Genomic DNA, 22,233 nt, shown 5'->3' with positions numbered 1-22,233 from the left:
AATGTTTTGCTATGTTTTCATGTGCCATCAGAAGACAGTAAGCAAATGCGTGGAGGGTCATCACTTTTTCTTGTACCCCTTCATGCTGCTGCCATCGATAAAGCAAATCAATATTATGGGTACCTAATTTCTCTAAAAAGGAGTGTTTAGGGGCGCCTGGGTGGCTCAGTGGGTTAAAGCCTCTGCCTTTGGCTCTGGACGTTGAACCCGGGGTCCTGCAATCAAGCCTTGCATTGGACTCTCTGGTGGGGAGCCTGCTTCCCTTCCTCTCTCTCTGCCTGCCTCTCTGCCTGCTTGTGATCTCTGTCTGTCAAATAAATAAATTTTTTAAAAAATAGTGTTTACACGTGGAGTATTTACACGGACAAATACAGAATTACAAATAGTACAGTTCTGTCTTAAAAGACGACTTCCAGCAACTACATTTCAGAGCTGGGCCGATGTCAGAAGCAAATTTCTGCCGAAGTATTTAGGAAGCATGATGAAGGAAAGCACCAGCATTTTTCTTCATTAAATGTTATTTACAGATCTGGCCAGTTATTCCCGTTATAGTGGGAAGTTTTATTTGTTTCCTTGTTTTTAACTAAAATATCTTGAGGTATATTGATAGAATTATAAAAGTTGTGGGGTTTTTTGGTTTTTGTTTTTACCACATGAAAATCTTGTTTGTGTGTGAATATTGCTTTTAGTTGTTTTTGTTTTTAAAGAAATGAGCTATTCATTCAATTGCCAATTGAAGAGGTAATATATACACCTAGAACTATTCAGGTCAGTTTTTGAAGGAGTATTCAAATGTTTAACCAAAACACCATCTTTCACCCTCTCCAGTGATCATCACACTTAGGTTCCTTACATCCTTACATAAGTTGTGCTTATGAAAATATGCGTATATAGTTGTTACCTACACAGTTTTGGTTCTGATTTTTTTGCTTTTAACGTCATTTTACCCAGTGTCTGTCCATACATGTATGAGTACACCTATAAGACAACATACCAGAAATAGAAATACTAAGTCAAAGAGTGTGTGGATTTTTTTTATTTGTCAGCATTTGCCAAAGAGCCCTAGTATTTTTTTTTTTTTTTCCTGGTTTGTCATTTGTCTCTTTGCTCATGGTGATTATTTTATTTATTACTCAAGTTTCTAAAGGTTGTCCTTATGGCTTCTGGGTTTTGGGTCTTTGAAAGGACAGAAATTTCTTATGATATATTCTAGTACTTTTATAGCTTTTCTTTGTTTTGTTCTTTTCTTTTTGTTAACTGATATTTAAAATAATTTTTTTTTGTTTGTCTTGACTTAGGTGCTAGTCCTATGGGAGTAAATGGAGGTGTAGGGGTTCAAACGTCGAATCTTCTCTCTGACTCAATGTTGCATTCAGCCATAAATTCTCAAAAGTAAGTTTTTTCTTGGTGGGCACCCTGTGTTTTAAGCACTTGTTAGATTTCCTTGTTTGTTTTTTGCTTCCTTGATTTGAAGCTATCCTTGATGAGTGAAGACAAATATTGTATTTGAGTCCATGCTTTTGGCTTTCTACAATATTATTTGAAGTTATATCAATTATCTGGGGTAACCTATACCTTCCCTGGATATAGTAAGAAGTTGCAAGTATGCAGCTGCTTTAAAAATGAGCTTACTCTGTCCCAGAGGTAAGAATTAATCCATTACCCAGTGATTCCCTGGGATAAGTTGTGTCAAAGTAACAGTTTAGTCTTAACAACATAACACTTAAGTCTTCTAAACCTAAGACTTCATCCTCCCCTCCAGAGGATCAGATGTTGTGAGTTAACTCTACCTCACACAGGTACAAACACATACACACTATTTCTCTCAGATTTCTTTATGTAAAAGAATTGTCATAGTGTGTTGGACCATTTGTACCCATCACTGTCCCCTCTAAATGAAATCTTCTTTCTCCTACCTTCTTCACTAAAACTATGTCACAATTCCGTTTTAAAGCCCAATGATGAGTGAAAATGCCAGTGTGGCCTCCCTGGGTCCTATGCCAACAGCAGCTCAACCATCCAATACTGGAATTCGGAAACAATGGCATGAAGATATTACTCAGGATCTTCGAAATCATCTTGTTCACAAACTGTATGTCTTATTCATAAAGACTGAGCATGTCTTATTTATGAAGAGTTACCATGTCAGCATGCTTTCAATCCTGCCAGGCACTTAACCACAAGAGGGGTATTATTGATTTTTCTGTAGCCTGACTGTTGCCGCTAATGCTTCTGCTCCTGTGGCTTTCTTGCTTCCTGTTCTTTGCTTCTCAGCCTTTTCCACCATCATTTGTAGGAGTCTTTCAGCTTTAACAGTGTGTATACTATTCTACCAGTGATGGTTTTCAGTATATTACCTAAAAATTATTTTAATGTCCCTGCCTTTGCAAATTTCAAATTTTAGAAGCAAAACCATGTCTCTGCATTAGAGTATGGTAGTGGTGACACTGTTTTCTTGTATCCCTAATAAAGCTCTTAAGATGTTGAATGGTGGCAGCTCTTTGTGGTCTTCTGGACCTCCAAAAATGCATGTCAGCAGTTCGTGAGCTATCTCTGCACTGTTTGTTGTGGAGTTGATAAATGCCAGGCATTTAGCTTCTTTAAAGAAGCTTAGCTACTTCTTGTCAGAGGAAAGAGGACGGGATAGAGAGCATTAAAGTGTAATGTGTCCAATATCATAAAAGTAGAGTTTGGACTTCACTCATTGCAGAGCTTAACACTGTGAGTGATGTCCAGCATTTTTTTCTCCAAGAAAGCATTCTTTTTTTCATTTCTCCTCCACTTAATAGAAGGGTTTCCTTCATTCCATCCATATTTTTTACTGGTTTAGAACCATGTGTCCTATCTTTTATCTAAACTTATTTTTATCTTACATTAGCCTACCAAGTATATTTTAAGTTTCATTTAGGAATTCAAAAATTCCTATTAGTGGAATTTGACAACAGGGAGAAAACTCCCAAGATTTTAACAAAATGAGTTTAAAAAGAACGAAATGGACTTATATTGTGATATTCAAATTGTGTAACTATCGTTATATCAGGTAATAGATTGTTTGGGATTGATCATCTGACTTGACATTAAGAGTTGTATATGCTTATGAATTTGTTACCAACTCAAATATTCTTCTAAACTTCCATTTCTTTCTTTTCCATTTAGTTTTTCCAAATCTTGCACAACTGAATGTGAGATACCCAAATAATAAAGTGAATGACTGGAGGGGCACCTGGGCGGCCCAGTCGTTAAGTGTCTGCCTTCGGCTCAGGTCATGATCCCAGGGTCCTGAGATTGAGCTCCTCATCTGGCTCTGGAAGCCTGCTTCTCCCTCTCGTACTTCCTCTGCTTGTGTTCCCTCTCTCTGTCAAATAAATAAGTCCTCTTTTAAAAAAAAAATTAATTACTGGAAATACATTTGTCAGATCTTCAGGAACACCAGTGCCAAGCATTTTGTGGGGAATTGTTAGAAAGGAAAAGACTTTGAATTGGGTGGAATCATTATGCATCTCTGCCCCTTCCACTTCATGTTTTTTATCTTACAAGATTTTATAGTGATTATTAGGTTTTATTTATTTAGTTTTTGAGGGAGAGAGAGAATCTTAAGCAGCTCCCATGCTCAGAGCATGGAGCCGATGTGGGTCTCGATCCTGTGTCCCTGAGATCATGACCTGATCTGAAATCAAGAGTCGGCTGCTTAACTTGACTCAGCCACCCAGGTGCCCCATTAGGTTTTATTTTACTAAGCTGAATAAATTGAGGAGAATAGAAGGGTCTGAAGGCAGTTGGTTCTTGACACAATGACAAAGGTCAGCTTTTCCTCGCTAACTTGATGCAAATAGCATGGTATAATTTTTTTGGTCCTATGTTAGAGTGACAGGGGCCAGAGGGGATTTTTGCAGTGTCATTTCTTACATTCTGATTGGGGAAACCTTTTGTTTACCTCAGAGACCATTTCATTGGGGCCGGTATTATTTCCTATTTGAGTACATCCCACCCCTTTTTATTTTACTTAATAGGCACATCGTATAAAAATGAGAAAATAACTAATGAGGGAAAGGTTCAAAGTATTGTATATTTCGGTGATGAGAACGAGAAGTTGACATGATATAATAGTGGTAGAATTTTCTCTTTCTAGTGTTCAAGCCATATTTCCTACTCCGGATCCTGCTGCTTTAAAAGACCGACGGATGGAAAACTTAGTTGCATACGCCCGGAAAGTGGAAGGGGACATGTATGAATCTGCAAATAATCGAGTGAGCATCTGTTTTTCTATATAAAGTCAGAAATGGACCTGTTCTACTTGTGTATTCTTCTTTGTAACATATATAAATAACAGTGTGCGTCAGAGGATACCCTTTAGCTATCCTGTCTTACTCTCCCTGTGCACAGTCAAGATAACAAAGCAATTTTCTTAAAGCATATGTCATCAAGAATCTTACATTTTTCCTCCTTGTAATACAGTGCACTTGTGTGGCACTTTATCTGGGTTGTCCTTCTGTCAGCTTACAAAGTGGTTGAGCTGTTACCAGCTCTGTGCTGTGTTCACAGGAGTACAGTGAACCAGCTGCTTCGTGTGTTCATCTCAAGTAGCAGTCCGGTTTCTCTGCATCATTTGAACTTTGTTCTCTAAATTGGCAGTTTTTCAAAATACAGCATGCTCATTCTCGGGCTGCAGATTGCCAGCATGTGTTCTGTAGACATGAGAGGTCATGCTCTACTATGCAGGTTCATAATAAAGCTGCTTTTCACATGATGATTTCAAACATGAACTCACACCCAGAATGATCTAGGAAAGTGGATTAGGTGGTGCTTATCAGAGGGGAGGGGTGTGCAATGGGGGAAACAGGCGATGGGGATTCAGGAGTACACTTGTGATGAGCACCGGGTGGCGTATGAAGTGTTGCATCACTGTATTGTACACCTAAAACTAATATTAAACTGTATGCTACTAACTGAAATTAAAATAAAAACTTGAAAATAGTTTAGATTTTTCCCCTCTGAGTTTCTGCTTCCCTCTTTAAATGAGGCAAATATCTGGTCTTTATTCATTTTTTCTGTTACCTAATGGGAGTTCCCCTTTCTCCCTTATCTCTGTTTTATTTCCAACATTCACAAAGGCGGAGTACTACCACCTGCTTGCTGAGAAGATCTATAAGATCCAGAAAGAACTAGAAGAAAAACGAAGGACTAGACTCCAGAAACAAAACATGCTGCCCAGTGCTGCAGGCATGGTGCCAGTTTCTATGAATCCAGGGCCCAATATGGGACAGCCACAACCAGGAATGACTACCAGTAAGTGCTTTTTTGTACAGTTATTTTGGGGAGAAATTGGTAATAAAATGGTTTCTAACCAAAGTCATTACTTTTCATTGCTTGTGTACCTATTCTAGAGTTTCTGAACCACCCCTTTCTTTGCAAAGAAACTAATTCATCCCTTAGTAAAAGAAGTAACTGAACAGTATATTTAAGATTTCTGGTGATAGTAAATACTTAACAAGTCTTGATAATCTGGGATCATTTTTAGAAGCCCAGGATACTCTTCTCTCAAAGTGACACCTAGAAAATGATAGCCTACAGGTTTATACTGACTTGAATTTGGTAGGCATCCAATAAATGTAGGCCGAGCAGGCCACCAGCCTTTATACATCCTAAACACGAAATAAATGTTACTTAACATTGTCACACTTTCTTCTTGACACAATATGTTTGAAGGCTAAGAACTATTTTTTTTTTTTTTTACAAGTGTTTAAAATTCATCTTGACAGTTTCGGTATTCTGGTTATAAGAGCCTTCTCAACCTCATGAATTAACCAGGTATCCAAGAGTGTTATACATTCCCTTATTCATTCACTGACTTATTACTAGATTTCAAGCAGTGAAATGAGTTTTATATACATGGTGAAGAACAACACAGGCTAGTTCGAATGCTGTGAGAAAGGCTATGAGAGGGACAAGCTTGTATTGCTTGAGTCAGGGAACTCTGACTACCTGTAGATGTGCCATCTGAGCCAGCAAGCACCAGCTCATACGTCAGGATTTTAGGTGGGCTGAGAAATTCATCTCCCTCAGGCCTTGAAGTAGTAAAGTGGTGAATTCCTGGTTGCCACTGGCCTTTAACAGGCACATTTGTTAAATGCAGTGTGCTGGATACATGTTCCCTCGGGCCATGATGTGAGAAGAATTGAGAAGAGCAACAGTGTTTCTGGCAGAGGAAGAGTATACATGGAGGTCCACTGGCAAAGGAAAAGCAGCAGCAGTTTTTTTGTCTTTGGTTTTTTAAGATTTATTTGAAAGACAGCCCAAGCAAGAGAGAGGGGTAGAGAGAGAAGCAGACAAGCGTGCCTCCCCCACCAACCCCCCCTGAGTGGGAAGCCTGACGAGGGGCTCTATCCCAGGATCTTGGGATCATGACCTGAGCTGAAGCCAGACGCTTAACCCACTTACCCTTCCAGACGCCCAAGCAGCTGGGGTTTTTTTGTGTTTTTTGTTGTTTTTTTTTTATTTGAACAGAGAGAGAGATCACAAGTAGACAGAGAGGCAGGCGGGGTGGGGGGGGGGGGAAGCAGGCTCCCTGCTGAGCAGAGAGCCCGACACGGGGCTCGATCCCAGGACCCTGAGACCATGACCCACTGAGCCACCCAGGCACCCCAGCTGGGGTATTTTTGTTGTTGTTCTCCTACCTACCTCCTAATAGTAGAAGAACAAATGTTCAGAAACCGTCAAGACTAGAATTGAGTAGACTGATTAGGTGCTGATGGTCTAAACCAGGATTAGGTATAGAGACAAGTGGGCAAACCTGAGATACTTGAGTGTGTTAGAGTTTTCTGAAGTTCTTTAGATATTTGAGCCAAGTCTAAAGTCTGCAGATACTAAATTGTGGTCTTAATATTAGAGGGAAAGCAGTATGGTATATTGATGGAGACAGCAACAGACATTAATGGAACTGAATAGCCTCTAAGTATATGTTGACCTTTAGCCTGTATACTAAATCTGGTATTTTGTAGAATGAGATCCCTGCCTTATCCCATATGCAGAATAATTATAGAAGAATCAAAAGTTTTAAATTTTAAAAAATTAAAAGTAGTACATAGAATGTATTGAAGAATAAACAATTAATGGGCAAACCAAGCTAAATATTTTTAATATTAAAGGTGCTAACTTCCTTAGCGTATGACTCAGGGGAAAAGATGAAACATTGGAAAAGAAAATGAAAGAAAAGTAAAATCAGTGTGACCTTTTTGGGGTCCTTTTTTTTTTTTTAAGATTTATTTATTTATTTATTTGACAGACAGAGATCACAAGTAGGCAGAGAGGCAGGCAGAGAGAGAGGAAGGGAAGCAGCCTCCCTGCTGAGCAGAGAGCCCAACGCGGATCTCGATCCCAGGACCCTGGGATCATGACCTGAGTTGAAGGCAGAGGCTTTAACCCACTGAGCCACCCAGGCGCCCCTTTTTGGGGTCTTTAAAGGTTAAAGTGGGTATTGAAGACTGTACAGTAACATGGCTCTGGATTATGCTATTGGTGAAAACTGAAATGTTGTTTTTCATTCCCTTAAATCCAGTCATTACATTTCTGAAAATTTAATTTTAAGTAATGTACGGTTGCACAGAAATATTCACAATAACATAATTTATACTATAGAAACATCCTAAAACTGGCCCCAGTATTACATTGCTAAAGTAGCCATACACTAGAATATTTTAATTGCGGCTTCTCCAGAGCATTCCCTTTTTACCCAAGCAGTTGGAAGACTGAACAGATTTGACCAACCATCTGGAGCCCTCTACTTAAAGGCGAAGGGCTAGGTGTGGCTGCTAAAGGAACCACTCTAAGGTAATGCCACCTGCCCTCGTGAGCAGGCAGCGCACCCTGAGGGGCGACTCCCTATACAGAGATACATAATCAGGAAAAACTCATCCTGTGGTCCTCGTGTAGATAATTAAAAGTGCAAGGGGAATTCATTATAGAAAACATAAATGTTCATAGAAAAATTGAAAACAAAAAGGGTGGGAAACTGGGAAGGATGCCTGGAGGGCTTAGTCAGTTGAGCATCTGCCTTTTGCTCAGGTCATGATCCCAGGGTCCTGGGATTGAGATCCGCCTCTGGCTCCTTGCTCAGCAGGGAGTCTGTTTCTCCCTCTCCCTGCCTGTGTTCTCTCATTCTCTCTCTGTCAAGTAACTAAAATTAAAAATAAAAAAATGTTTAAAAAAAAAAAGGAACACAAACTGGGAGAGTTGACAGAGTTTAAAGCCAGATTTGCAATTCAAAAAAAAAAAAAAAACCACAGAAGATAAGAATTAAAACAGCTTTATTTAAAAAGGTACAAAATATGGGGAACCTGGCTGGTTCAGTCAGTGGAGCCTGTGACTCTTGATTTCAGGGTTGTGACTTTAAGCCCCGCATTGAGCCGTAGAGCTTACATTAAGAAAAAAATTAGTAGAGAGATAACAGATACATAGAAAAAAAGATTTGAGAGATAATGTTAGATACTATTGCCCATTTTACCAGTGAGGAACTGAGGTATAGAGGTGGCCTGACTTGCTGTGGTCACACTGTTAGCGAATGGCAGAGCCAAGAATCAAACCCATTTTGTCTTCACAGTCAGCTCTAAACCATGAAGATATGTTAAATACAATTGTAATTAAAAAGTAATAAAAGGGGGCGCCTGGGTGGCTCAGTTGGTTAAGCGACTGCCTTTGGCTCAGGCCATGATCCTGGAGTCCTGGGATCAAGTCCTGCATCAGGCTTCCTGCTCAGTGGGGAGTCTGCTTCTCGCTCTGACCCTCCCTCTTCTCATGCTCTCTCTCTCTCTCTCTCTCACTCTCTCTCTCTCTCTCATTCTCTCTCTCAAATAAATCTTTTTTTAAAAAATCTGGGGGGAAAAAAAGTGCATGGGTGGCTCAGTGGGTTAAGCCTCTGCCTCTGGCTCAGGTCATGATCGCAGGGTCCTGGGATCAGTGGGATTGGGCTCCTTGCTCAACAGCAAGCCTGCTTCTCCCTCTGCTTGACGCTCCCCTTGCTTGTGCACTCTCTCTCTCTCACACACACAAATAAAATCTTTATTAAAAAAATTTTTAGGGTGCCTGGGTGGCTCAGTGGGTTAAGCCTCTGCCTTCGGCTCAGGTCACGATCTCAGGGTTCTGGGATCAAGCCCTGCTTCAGGCTCTCTGCTCAGTGGGGAGCCTGCTTCCCCCTCTCCCTCTGCCTGCTTGTGCACGCGTGTGCTCTCTCTCTGACAAATCTTTAAAAAAAAAAAAAACAACAATATTAATGGTAAATCCTAGTGGATTTAGTTAGTTGAATTGCACTAAAGCACTTAGTTGTGTGATGATTTTTATTGTTAGTATAGCACACTTGCTGAAGTGACAGGGATTTGAATTTTCCGATGTGTGGTAGGCTTCTCTTTAAAGCATAGTCTGCCACAGGCAAATCTGAGGTCCTTGATACATAGAGCAGTATAATACGTGAATTATTTAAGGTCAGTGTTCACAGTGGGTTTATGCACATAAAAACACATGGGGTACACATCAAATTTGGTCACTGAACAAAATCTGTGGCTGTCTCTCGGAGGTATCCTGCTGCATACCAACCAAAGATTCCAGATTAGTCAAATAGTAGCATATTAAATGCTATAGTAGCCTCTCTCTCTCTCTCTCTCTTTCTCTCTCTCTTTTTAATTTAAGTTACTATATTATTTTCCTGTCAACACTGAAGGAAAGCAAAATACTATAATCATTTGGAAGCTTTTCTTATATTTTAGAACTAACATTTTCTTCGGGTTCCTAAGTTCATTGCTTTATTCTTTGGAGAGGCAGGCTGAATTTTTCATGACATTACTAAAGATACTTTGTGAGGTTTTCTTTTTTTTTCCTTTTCTCTCCTTCATTCTGTCAGCCCCTCCTCTTTTTAATGGAAAGGCCACTAGCCAAAAGATGGTTTTCTAGGGGCATCTGGGTGGCTCAAGTTGGTTGAGGGTCTGCCTTTGGCTCAGGTCATGATTCTAGGGTCCTGTGATGGAACCCTGTGTTGGGTTCTCTACTCGGTGGGGAATCTGCTTCTCTCTCTCCCCCTGCCCCTCCCCCCTGTTCATGCATGCTCTCTCAAAAAATAAATGAGTAAATCTTAAAAAGTAGAAAGATTTTCTAACCATTTCTCTGTTCCACTCTAGATGGCCCTCTGCCTGACCCCTCTATGATCCGTGGCAGTGTGCCAAACCAGATGATGGCCCGGATAACTCCACAGCCTGGTAAGTTGTAAAAGCAATCCATGTAATCCATGTATCTAACCATGGCTTTTGTTTTTCCCGAAAGTAACCTCGATGTCCAACATGGGGCCTAAACTCACAACCTTGAGATCAAGAGTCCCATACTCTACCAACTATGCCAGCCAGGTGCCCCAACCATGGCTTTTTAAAACAGAGTCTCTGGTGTACTACAGGATTATTCTTGCCACCTCGCTTCCTGCCTCAGACCAGCAGCATGTATCATAGTTACCTACTTGAGAAATCAGAGCACATTTTGGAGTTGGAGCCCAGGGAGGGAGAGGAAAGGTATTAGAGTACAGGTTGGCTGGCAGGTCAGGTGGCAGACATGAAGCATCCACTTAAATACAACTGGTCAGGGCTCCTGGGTGGCTCAGTGGGTTAAAACCTCTGCCTTTGGCTCGGGTCATGATCCCAGGGTCCTGGGATCGAGCCCCGCATCAGGCTCTCTGCTCAGCAGGGAGCCTACTTCCCCCTCCCTCTCTATCTCTGCCTACTTGTGATCTGTCAAATAAATAAAATATTTTTTAAAATAAATTAATTAAATAAATAAAAACAACTGGTCAAGGGGTGCCTGGATGGCTCAGTCAGTTAAGCGTCTGCCTTAGCCTCAGGTCATGATCCCAGGTCCTGGGATTGGGCCCTACTTTGGGCTCCCTGTTTGGTGGGGAGTCTCCCTCTCACTCTCCATCTGCACCCCCCCCAACTTGGGCTCTCTTTTTCAAATAATTAAATAAATAAAATCTTTTAAAAAATAATAAAATAAGTAAAACAACTCGTCAAGGTGGATTTTATTCCGGATTACTAGTTTTTATTCAGAGAACAGTATGTTTATTAACAGTGTCCTCCATTCACAGTTGGAAACAGGTTCCTTTAATTATCCTGATAAAATGTTACAGAATCAGAATTCATTCTTTAATTCTCCAATTCCATGAAGGTATTCAGACCTAATATTTTATACTTACAGGTTTGAATCAGTTTGGCCAGATGAGTATGCCCCAGCCCCCAATTGGACCCCGGCAGACCTCTCCTCTTCAGCACCATGGACAGTTAGCTCAGCCTGGAACTCTCAACCCAGTAAGTGTGTCGTCTTTGTGTAATCATTTTGGCCTTTACCTAAATCCTTTTTTATTGTTTCTGCTTTGAAAACAAACCTTACAGTTGCTTAAATAGCTAACTATAAGTGGTTATCCTTTAACGTTGATTTTTTTCTGTAATTCTATTTGGCCCTTATGGTACACATGATAAATGATTATATATGTGTTTTAAAGCAGAGAATAAGTAGTTATTTTTTTAAAGTGGAGTAGGAGAAAACTAAGCCATATACCACAGTTAGGGAGTAAATACTATAATCCCTAATTTGCATCCATCTCTTTTACCAATAAATTGTATTTAGAAATTTATCCTACAAAATTCATCACTGAGGTACCAAAACGATGTAATTTGGAGAAAATTCATGTTAGGATCTCATATTATGTACTCTGTTTTGAAAAAAGGCTGTATCCTGAATGTACAGTCAGGGATTCATTATGGTTCAGTTACGGTACATTTGTAAATTGGAATGCTCTATAACCAGTAATTTCAGAACTTAACATGGTGGCATAAAACAGGTTTACAGCTTTAAATGAAAAACCAAGTTTCTGAAGTAAATGTATTAGAGGGTCCAAGATAGTTAAGGAACTCTGTTGATTATAATCTATATAAAATAAACACTAAGAAACCCGTGGTCCTCTTACAAGAAGAAAGCTGATAAGAACGACAGTCACCTTTCCCTGGAGTCTAAATATTTAGTAGCCTGCATACTTTGATGGTCGCCGCTCTTCTGTAATGTGCATCAAACATAGAACCTATCCAGACAGGAAACTGTCTCTCGCAAGAGTGATGTAGGGGCAATCGTTAGGTTCTAGGGACCGGAGAAGAGGGACTCTGAGCATTCACCTCTCCTTGTGCAAATTCTAAGGCAGTCCACCTTGCCATGTTAACCCCAACCCTTATGCTTTCAGAATTAGGTAGTGTCTTTAGTTCTTGAGCGTCAGACTGCCATGTTTTAATAATCTTTCTTACATTATTAAGTATTTGACCTTTGTTTTTCCATAATTGCTTTCTCTATTAAAGGCCTATATTTGTTTGCAGACTTTTAGAAATGAAATTTAATAATCCTCAAGATAAAACACATTTCCACTAAGAGTGCCCTCGTGTCCCCTTCCACTGAATCACTGTCCCCATTAGACAGCTGATACCTTGATTACTGTCACCATGGATTAGCCTTACCTGTTTCTCATCTTCATATAAATGGAATTATTCAAATGTACTCTTGTGTCTGGCCTTTTTGGCTCAACATAATGGTTTTAATGTTCATCTGCATTGTTGTTTATGTCCATAATTTGTTATTGCTGAGTAGTAGTCGATTTAGTGAGTGTGCGACAATGTGTTTATTCTTTCTGTTATTGATGGACATTTTGATTGTTTCCAGTTGTTGACTTTTATGAATAAAGTACTGTAAACACCTCCCCGCCATGAAAGAAATGAAATATAACAATCTTCAAATATTTGTGGACCATGAATGCCACCAAGTTCAGCCACAAATCTTTGTAAGATTTTAATTGTACTGATTATAGATTCTTACGGTTTGTGCTACTGCAACATCATGACGTGAACACAGACCTTGTGAAGGTGTATTTCACTGTCACTTAACAGTATGCAAAGAGTGGTCACCTCTGTACCTTGTCAGGTGTGTATCGGAACTGGTTTGTCTGTAACCCCCCATAATTGGTTTAGAGTAGGCTTGGGTCAGCTGTAAGGCTGTTCTCCATTATCTTTGCACGAGAGTCCAGTGTTGCACTTTCTTCCTTTTCTACCCACCTTTCCCCTCAGCAGAGCCACAGCAGTTGTGATTCTAACTAGTAGAATAACCATAATGAAGCAATTGGTGCTCTGTGTAATGTTTTGTTTTTTTTTTTCCCCCCTATGCAGCCTATGGGCTATGGGCCTCGCATGCAGCAGCCTTCCAGCCAGAGCCAGTTCCTTCCCCAGACTCAGTTCTCAGCACAGGGAATGAATGTAACAAATATGCCTTTGGCTCCGTCTGGCGGTCAAGCACCAGTGTCTCAAGTAGGTCTCACAGATGGGTTTTTTCACTTGTTCTTAGGAGTCCTTAAACTTCTCTTGATCTAGGTTTTTACAGGAAAGGGTGGCAGCAAATAATGGGTGAAAATAGAGGGTTTTTAAGAAGAGCAATTATGCACATATGGTATTCTGGACATGAAAAGATTATTCTGTGATATAGCAGTGCTGCTAATTGTTACAAACTAGAAAAGAGATTAAGTTGATAATTGTAACCATTTTTTAATAGTAGTGAACACTTCTTAAAATGAAATCTTAGAGTTGTAATACAGAAGAAAGAACTATGGCTAAGGAGAGCATAGCCAGGCAGAAAATACTGTGTACTCAACCGTCCCATGCCCCTGAAGTGGCTGAGGCCCATTTTGTTGTGGGTTGTTTTGTTTTCGGGATTTTTTGGTGAATTTTCTTTGAAGTCTACTTAATTAAGTACTACGTTGGTGGATTATGTGAAGTTTTGACACATTTTGAAATGGAAGCATATTGCTGTGTAAATATTTTACTGTGTTCTCAAGTGCCATCTTGTTCTGTTTCTCATTTAACAGGCACAAATGTCCAGTTCTTCCTGCCCTGTGAACTCTCCTATAATGCCTCCAGGGTCTCAAGGGAGCCACATTCACTGTCCCCCTCTCCCTCAGTCAGCTCTGCATCAGAATTCACCCTCTCCAGTACCTAGTCGCACCCCTACGCCTCACCACACTCCCCCAAGCATAGGGGCTCAGCAGCCACCAGCAACAGCAATTCCAGCCCCTGTTCCTACACCTCCAGCCTTGCCACCCGGGCCGCAGACCCAGGCTCTGCATCCGCCTCCAAGGCAGACACCCACACCACCACCAACGCAACTTCCTCCTCAAGTTCAGCCTTCACTTCCTGCTGCTCCTTCAGCTGACCAGCCCCAGCAGCAGCCTCTCTCCCAGCAGAGTACAGCAGCATCTGTTCCCACCCCGACAGCGCCGCTGCTGCCCCCACAGCCTGCGACTCCAGTAAGCAGAGAGTTGGGTTTCCGCTGAACCCTTTCAGATTGTACTGTAGTGTTAAGATTATTTATATGCCGGTTCTGGTTTGTATTGTGTTGTCTCCCCAGTTAAACTAGAATCTCTTTGCAGTTAGGGACTTTCTTTTCCTTCCTGTTCTTTCTTACGATAATTAGTACCTAGCATAGAAGGAGCTCAAAGACTTTGTTTAGGTCTGACACTGTGGTATGTTTTGCGTTGTGTTCTGAGACTTGAGGGCATATAAGCAGGTGACAAGGGGAAAGAATCTGTAGTATGTTCAGCACATCACATAACTTTTCTGCTTATTTAAAGAATCTTTTTCGAACAGTCTGAGCTGTAGTATTTGAGAGTAAACGAACAAAACCATAGATTTATGAATGTCTGGTCCTAGCCAAGGTTAGAAATTCATGACCTAAGGTGAGAAAAGTATGGGTCTTGAACAGTCCATAGCTTCCTTGTGAGAGGTTCATCATGTACGTAGCAGAAATCTAAGTTCCCATCTAATAGTTGCATCCTTACTAATGGAATTCTTTGTGTCAAGGCTCAGAACTTTCTGAGGCTTGCTTACTGATACCTACATTTTAGTTTTCTGTCATGTTGGTGAACAAAAAAGTACATGAGTCATAACTACTTCATAAAACACCATAAGTCAGCAGCTGGTTCGTCCCACCCTCTGATAGGCAAGGAACAGTAGAATGCGGAAAGGAAACTTTTGATTAGGGTTCCTGAAAATTCTTAACTACTCATGAGGTTTCTTATTGGAAGACCTAGGAAAAGAGATTACTGGTTATCCCATTAGAATGTGGTGATTCGAAACAGCCACTCAGTGTGGGAGTTCATGATATGTTCTCTACTTTTTCTATAGCCTTGCAGATCTTCCCACTGGAAAGTTAAAAAACAAAACAAAATAGCTAGTCAATCCTTCTTTTCTTTCCATTTCTCTCTAAATGTGAGCTTCTCTGAGGCAGTCATCTCTGAGACCCCAGCCCTCACACCCTGGCACAGGACAGCTAGTGCAGGAACTGCTAGTGTCTCTCGCTTGTACGGTCAGCCAGCCAGTTTTGCAAGCCCTCAGTCTCCTGTTCTAACGCACGGTTTACTTCAAGGGAGTGGAGTAGGCCGAGTATGTGAAAGCACCATAAATGAATGTAATGAGAGGAGTCTAGATTTAGGTTGTTAATCATGCCATCCTGTTTTGGAGCTTAAACTCTGGTTGTATAATTGGCGAACTTTTTGTGTGTTTTCCTCTCTTTACGCCCAGCTTTCCCAACCAGCCGTAAGCATTGAAGGGCAGGTATCAAACCCTCCATCCACTAGTAGCACAGAAGTGAGTTCTCAGACCATTCCTGAGAAGCAGCCTTCACAGGAAGTGAAAATGGAGGCAAAGATGGAAGTGGAACCACCAGAACCGGCAGATGCTCAGCCAGAGGATATCGCAGAGGTGAGAGCAGGGCAAGGACTGCCGTTGGTTAGGGCCTCAGTCTAGGAAATTAGCATTCAGATAATTAGGTCTCATTTCATTGGTTTCCAGATGAGAAAGGGTCTTCAGATATTTCTACAGGATAGTAAATAAGATAATGATCTTGTTGCTTCCTGGTTGGCAAGTCTTTGGAATACTAACAACTTTTACCTTATCTTTCAGAGTAAAGCAGAAGACTGTAAAATGGAACCTACAGAAACAGAAGAGAGAGGCACTGAATTAAAAACCGAAACAAAAGAGGAGGAAGACCAGCCAAGTACTTCAGCTACCCAGTCATCTCCCGCCCCGGGACAGTCAAAGAAGAAGAGTAGGTCTTTTAGGCTCTCTGTTCCTGGAGACAAGGGAAAAAAAAAAAAAAAACCCAAGACTTAGAATAGAACGGGATCAGGCTTCTTGGGTTTGAGAAATTGATTTTAATGTGATTTCATTAAGCCTGGAGCCCATTTTGCCTGGTCTCTGGGTTATTAATAATATTGGAGAAGACTTTTTCTTTTCTATAGGCATAGTTCCTTCCTGCAGTCATTGGGTCAGTCGCATCCATCATTTCTTCAGGGTGGGCTGGTTAACAACCTCTCAAAAAAATTATTTTCCACCAGAGGAGAGAAATTGTTACATATCCTTGACTAAAATGCAGGAAATAATAGCAGTGACCATAGTACTGTTCGTTGTTAACCTGGGCACTAGGCACTGTGCCACCTGCATTGTCTCCTCTAAAAACTTGACAGCATCTCTGGGGTTATTGATCCCTGCTTTACAGGCAGGGAAGACCTGAGGCTTAGGAAGGTTAAGTAGCTTGCCCCAGCTTACTCAGCTGGTAAGTGAACCCAGGTGGGCTGATTCAGAGTCTCTGCTCCCAGCCAACTCTTTAAGTATTAATGAGTCAAGCCCAGCAAACAGCTCTGCTTCACACAGAGTGTTTCTCTCTTTAGTTAATTCCCACAAAAACTGATTTACCAACTACTGTAGGACTAGAACTTCTCATGGCTCTAATGATGCCTTCTATGGTAGGACTTCTCTCAAGAGAGGAGTCTGCTGGCTCCTCACAATAGCACATACAAAGTTTTTCTGTTAATATAATGCAGTTTAGAATGTTGGAGTCGAAAAATTATTTGTATTTTAATAAGATTTATATAACTGAAGTGGTATTTTAATATAGGCTGTAAGAAACCCAATCTTATTATTAGAAATCTGTCTTTAAAATAGCTAATTTCACAGGTTCAAATTTTGTTTCTTTTGAGTACAACCAGATATGAAAAACAAAGTATCTTCTCCTGTTTGTTCATTTTTTTTTCATGGTCGCCCCCACCATCAAGTGAAAAATATCTAAAGTACTAACAGATATCCCCTCGTGAAGATAAAAATTAATTTGTAAATAGAAGAAGTAAGAAGGCCTGTGCTGAGAGTGTTTTAAAGCCCAAGATTGGACCTTTAATGAATAGCTTCTTAAATAATAGCTTAAATTAAATCCACTTGGGACACATCGTCAAATCTTTCCTGATCTTTAGGACATATTAACGGCACACTGGGATGAAATTTGATCAACTCAGTCCATTTTTTGGCAATAACAATTTAGTTCTCTGTTTAGACTTAAACCTAACATTTGCCATTAAGATGATATGTCCTCCTCAGCTCTAAGACACCAAGCTAAATTTAATGAGGGACTCTTCCCCTCAGGGTTTCGGATTCCTTTAGCGTTTAGATAATGCAGGTCTAATTTCTGACTTGTTAAATACTGTTATCATGAATGAGGCCTTACTTCTATTCTTGTTCAACAGCATCGCCTGTCCTTCCCCATCGCTAGTATATTTTGAAACGTTTTTTTGACAGGTCTGTTCAAAAATTTTTGGAATGCTTGAGATTCCGTTTCTACTTGGTCAAGACTATCTTAACTGAATTTCTGACTGAAAAATTAGCTGAGTTATGAAGGGTGTTTAAAGTTGACTAGACATGGTGTTTTGAAGGCGCTACCTGATGCGGACCGGGAATTAGAAGTAGGAAGTGTGTCCTAAATGATACCTTCATGGAGATACTGTTAGGCAGATTTGTGGTTTGTGAGATGTTTTTATAGCTTCAACTTGAGCATTTCTTCTTTTGCTTAATTGATAACTAATTTCAAATGTGCTCTTAAGTTTTCAAACCAGAGGAGTTACGACAGGCACTGATGCCAACTTTGGAGGCACTTTACCGGCAGGATCCAGAATCCCTTCCCTTTCGTCAACCTGTGGACCCTCAACTTCTTGGAATCCCTGTAAGTATGTGGTGGTACTTTAATTTTTTTTTTTATTTGTTAACAGCTTTATTTAGATGTAATTCACGTATTATACAAGACACCCATTTAAACTGAATAATTCAGTGATTTTTGTGTATTAACAGGATTGTGCAACTACGGCTAGTCTGTTTTGGATCATTTTCATCACCCCCCAAAAAGAAACCCCATGTCCATAAGTAGTCACTCCCATTTCCTCCCCCCCATCCAACCACTAGTCTGCTTCTGTCTCTATGGATTTGTTTATGGGCATTTCATTAAATGGAATTAAATAGTATGTGTTTATGACAGGCTTCATTCAAGGTTCATCCATATTATAGCATGAACCTGTACATCGTTCTTTTTGTAGTCCAGAAATATCCCTCTGTATGGCCACATCACATTTTCTTTACCCATTCGTGAGTTTGTAGACATTTGAGTTGTTTGCACTTTGGGGCTGTTGAGGGTAGTGCTGCTATGAATATTCATTCACGCGCAAAATTTTGTGTGGGTGTATGTTTTTGTTTCTTTGGGGTATATACCAAGGAGTGTGATTACTAGGTCACAGGTTTATTTGGTAGAAAAGATTGGACCAAATTAGCTTCATCTGTTTCTAAAGTTGGCCTTTCTACACCAGGCTGCTGGGAGCCTTCATTTGAGGCTTCTAAGTGGTGTTGAATAAGGCATTGGAGTGCTTATGGAGGCAAAGTTCTTAGGAACTTCTTTCTTCCCCTAGTTTTCTGTGACCTTAGATCACTGATATTCACTGGGCTTTGTTTTCTCATCTGTAGGCCCTTTTTAGTACTAAAATGTTAAAACAGGCCATTTGACTTCTTGGTCTTTAAATGGATGATATATACCGTAGTAAGGAACCTGGAGTTTCAGTAGATCATCAGCCTACTATCTGGAAAGTCTACATAGTAGCTCTGTTAATATCTCTATAGACTAGTAATTTAAAGAAGTGATAGGGGTGCCTGAGTGGCTCATTCGGTTGAGTAGCTGTCTCTTAATTTCAGCTCAGGTCATGATCCCTGGGTCCTGGGATCCAGCCCCGTGTGTTAGGCTCCGTGCTCAGTGGGGAGTCTGCTTGAGGATTTTCTCTCCTTCTGCCCTCCCCCAGTTGATACACTTGCCCATGTGCTCTCTTTCTCTAATTTAAATCTTTAAAAGAAAGTGAAGGGCATCAGACAATTTCTTGGATATACAATCAGGTCAAAGACTCAGCTTTTCTGGAAAACTCATGATTATAATAGGAAGACACACCATCTGCCTTAAAACATACTGAGACTGAGATAATGTTGCTTGGTGCCACTTACCTCTCTAGGATTACTTTGATATTGTGAAGAGCCCCATGGACCTTTCTACCATCAAGAGGAAGTTAGACACTGGACAGTATCAGGAACCCTGGCAGTATGTGGATGACATTTGGCTTATGTTCAACAATGCCTGGTTGTATAATCGGAAAACATCTCGGGTATACAAGTATTGCTCCAAGCTGTCTGAAGTCTTTGAACAAGAAATTGACCCAGTAATGCAAAGCCTTGGATATTGTTGTGGCAGAAAGGTAAGAAATTTTTCACCGGTAAGAATTACTGAAAGCTTGACTAATTAGAATCCTAAATTATCAGATTGTAAACTCACCTGGAATAGGACTTTGAATCATCTTCACCTATGGGTGCACGGTTCTGGCATGAGCTGGTTTTCCTGTGCATACCACCTTACATGCATTTCATCTTGTCCTACTGAGTTTTTTGCTAAGTGGTTGAAGGACATGACGGCCCCGCTCACCTCAGAGTGGTGAGCAGATAAAGTACAGTAGTCCCTCTTTGTCATGGGTTTCCTTCCCATGGTTTCTGTCAACCGTGGTCCAGAAACAGATGATGCACCTTCTGACATACTAGCAAGAGGTTAGTAGTAGCTTTTATGCTACTTTGGAACACCTACGTCATTGAGCTCATTTCATGTCTTCACCTAGGCATCATAGCATCACAAGAAGGGTGGGTACAATACAGTAAGATATTTTGAGAAAGGCCACGATCACATAACTATGTCTTTAGTATATTATTATTATTGTTTTGTTTTATTATTAGTTATTAATCTCTTACCTGTGTCTAATTTATAAGTTAACTTTATTATAGATATGTATGTATAGGAGACAACATGATACTATATTTACAGTTTGGTACTGTCCAGGATCTTAGGCATCCACTAGTGTGGTCTTTGCCTGTTGAGAAGTGGGACTGCTGCAGGATATTAAGAGTGGTGTTAGTTCTGTGTGTGCTCTTAGAAATTGAGTTAGCCCATTGTATAAATGAGAACTCAAGAATTCACTGACTTTTCTTTCTGAAATGCCATTTTGACTATTCTAGCTTGTTTTGCAGGCCTGTGTACTATTTAACAAATGGTTTCTATTGCAGTTGGAGTTTTCTCCACAGACACTCTGTTGCTATGGCAAACAGTTGTGCACAATCCCTCGTGATGCCACTTACTACAGTTACCAGAACAGGTAAGCTCAACCATGTGTGGACCATGGTCCGCGTATCCGTGTGTCCAGGGACTGCATGCGGATGGACCAGCACACATACATTCATGGTTCATGTGTATCTTGCTTGAAAACAACTGTACAGCACAAGTTCTGGTCTTAGCATTCGGCCTTTGTTTGCAGAATCAGTATAGCGGAAGGTAGCCTTGTGTCAGTTGTCTGGCCCCTTATTTTTAGAAGGCAGGAGCCCAAATCCTCAAGAGGTTAAGCAACTTTGTGAGTTGGTAGCATAGATGGCATTATATCCCAACTTACCACTGCCTGAGGCTGAGAGAATTTTTAAATGAATGTCTTTTCTTGTCCGTGAAATTGCTGCCATCTCCTTCCCAAAAACTACCCAAAAAGCTTGTACCAAAAGTTGTTAGCCAGCTATATCTTCAGGGAAATGTTTCGTTTTTGTGTGCAGCCTGTCACTAAGTTGTACTCAGAGCAAATGAAAACAGGATTTCAGAGTTTTTTCTTTGCCTCTGTTAAGCCAATAAAAAGGAAAATCTCCAAAAAATAGGTCTGCACCAGACTGTTACTTAAAATTTATTTTGAATATGACAGTGGATGGTAGAGTTCTAACAAATTAGGAACCTCTGCCTTATTTTTCTCCTGGCCAAACAATGGCTGTAATCATACAGATGGCATTCATTTATCTATCTTAAGCATGATCTGTCTCCTGTTTTCAGTCATTAGCCTACAAATATAACTTGGGGCTCTGAGACAGTCATAACAAGACCAGGCAGTTAATACTCTTTAATAAAACCAACCCCATGGTGGTGGTTCTTGCTGGACTTGTGTGCTACAGTTGCATTTCTAGCTTTGAAAAAGTCACGTAAACTTTTTGTTTTGTTTACAAAAAGTTAGGTGCACTCTCCTAATGCTTTGTTGTAATCATTAGAATCCATAGTTTTTCACTGTTAATACCTAGGAAAAGTGAATCAAGTTGTTAAAAGCACTTACGTTAAAAAAAAAAAAGTGGCAACTTGCGTGAAACTTTCCTCATGTTGCAGTCTTGACATTTATGCCATTTTTGGATTTTTAACATCAGTGCGCAGTGTTTGTAATCTTTGTACCTAAGGAACATGTAATCATGCGCCTGTGTGCAACACTGCCTGCCTTTGCCTTTTCAGCTGTCAGTTGGTGGCTGCAATCAGTATTTAAGCACTTGTGCAGAGTTTTCATTGAAAAAAAACTTTTTTTAACTTAACGTGGCTTCGTTGGGACCAAAAAAATTTTGTGGGTTTTTTTCAGTCGGGGTTGTTTTTAGGTGATTGCTTCCTGGTTCTGTATCCATAGTGGATTTTTATTTGTTACTTATTTTGTTGTTGGAAATGGGGAGAAGTGTGTGATTGTTATGTTTCAGTAATAGAGCAGCAGTTCTTCTCCTCCAGTACATTTATCCTTCCTCCTTTTGATTATTTTCATCAAGTAGCATTAATTACTAAAATGAAAGAATGTAGGTCTGTGTAAGTGAAACTTTTTTATTTTATTTGCTGTAATCATTTGCTACTTGTGATCCCATTTGAGATATTTAATGCTAATCTGTGCTTTGCCTTGGCTTTCTGCTTTGTGTTGTCTTGTCTTGCTTTTATGTTTTTTGTTGTCCT

At 40.3% G+C, this 22,233-nt stretch overlaps 1 protein-coding gene across 1 annotated transcript in view; it reads left to right on the top strand.

The window, feature by feature from the left end:
* EP300 (EP300 lysine acetyltransferase) overlaps window positions 1-22,233 on the top strand; it is a 76,749-nt gene that overhangs the window by 39,321 nt on the left and 15,195 nt on the right. The window contains exons 7-19 of the mRNA XM_080811261.1: window positions 1,299-1,392; window positions 1,955-2,092; window positions 4,130-4,247; window positions 5,112-5,286; window positions 10,164-10,241; window positions 11,224-11,333; window positions 13,230-13,367; window positions 13,922-14,359; window positions 15,633-15,812; window positions 16,014-16,158; window positions 17,981-18,099; window positions 19,421-19,660; window positions 20,514-20,602. Of these exons, the coding sequence (XP_080667387.1) occupies window positions 1,299-1,392; window positions 1,955-2,092; window positions 4,130-4,247; window positions 5,112-5,286; window positions 10,164-10,241; window positions 11,224-11,333; window positions 13,230-13,367; window positions 13,922-14,359; window positions 15,633-15,812; window positions 16,014-16,158; window positions 17,981-18,099; window positions 19,421-19,660; window positions 20,514-20,602 (2,062 nt within the window). The remainder of the gene's footprint in view (window positions 1-1,298; window positions 1,393-1,954; window positions 2,093-4,129; window positions 4,248-5,111; window positions 5,287-10,163; window positions 10,242-11,223; window positions 11,334-13,229; window positions 13,368-13,921; window positions 14,360-15,632; window positions 15,813-16,013; window positions 16,159-17,980; window positions 18,100-19,420; window positions 19,661-20,513; window positions 20,603-22,233) is intronic.

This window comes from Martes martes, assembly GCF_963455335.1.
Source record: "Martes martes genome assembly, chromosome: 8".
Lineage (NCBI taxonomy): Eukaryota > Metazoa > Chordata > Mammalia > Carnivora > Mustelidae > Martes > Martes martes.
The sequence above is the reverse complement of the archived record's forward strand: the minus strand, read 5'-3'. Positions and strand labels throughout refer to the sequence as shown.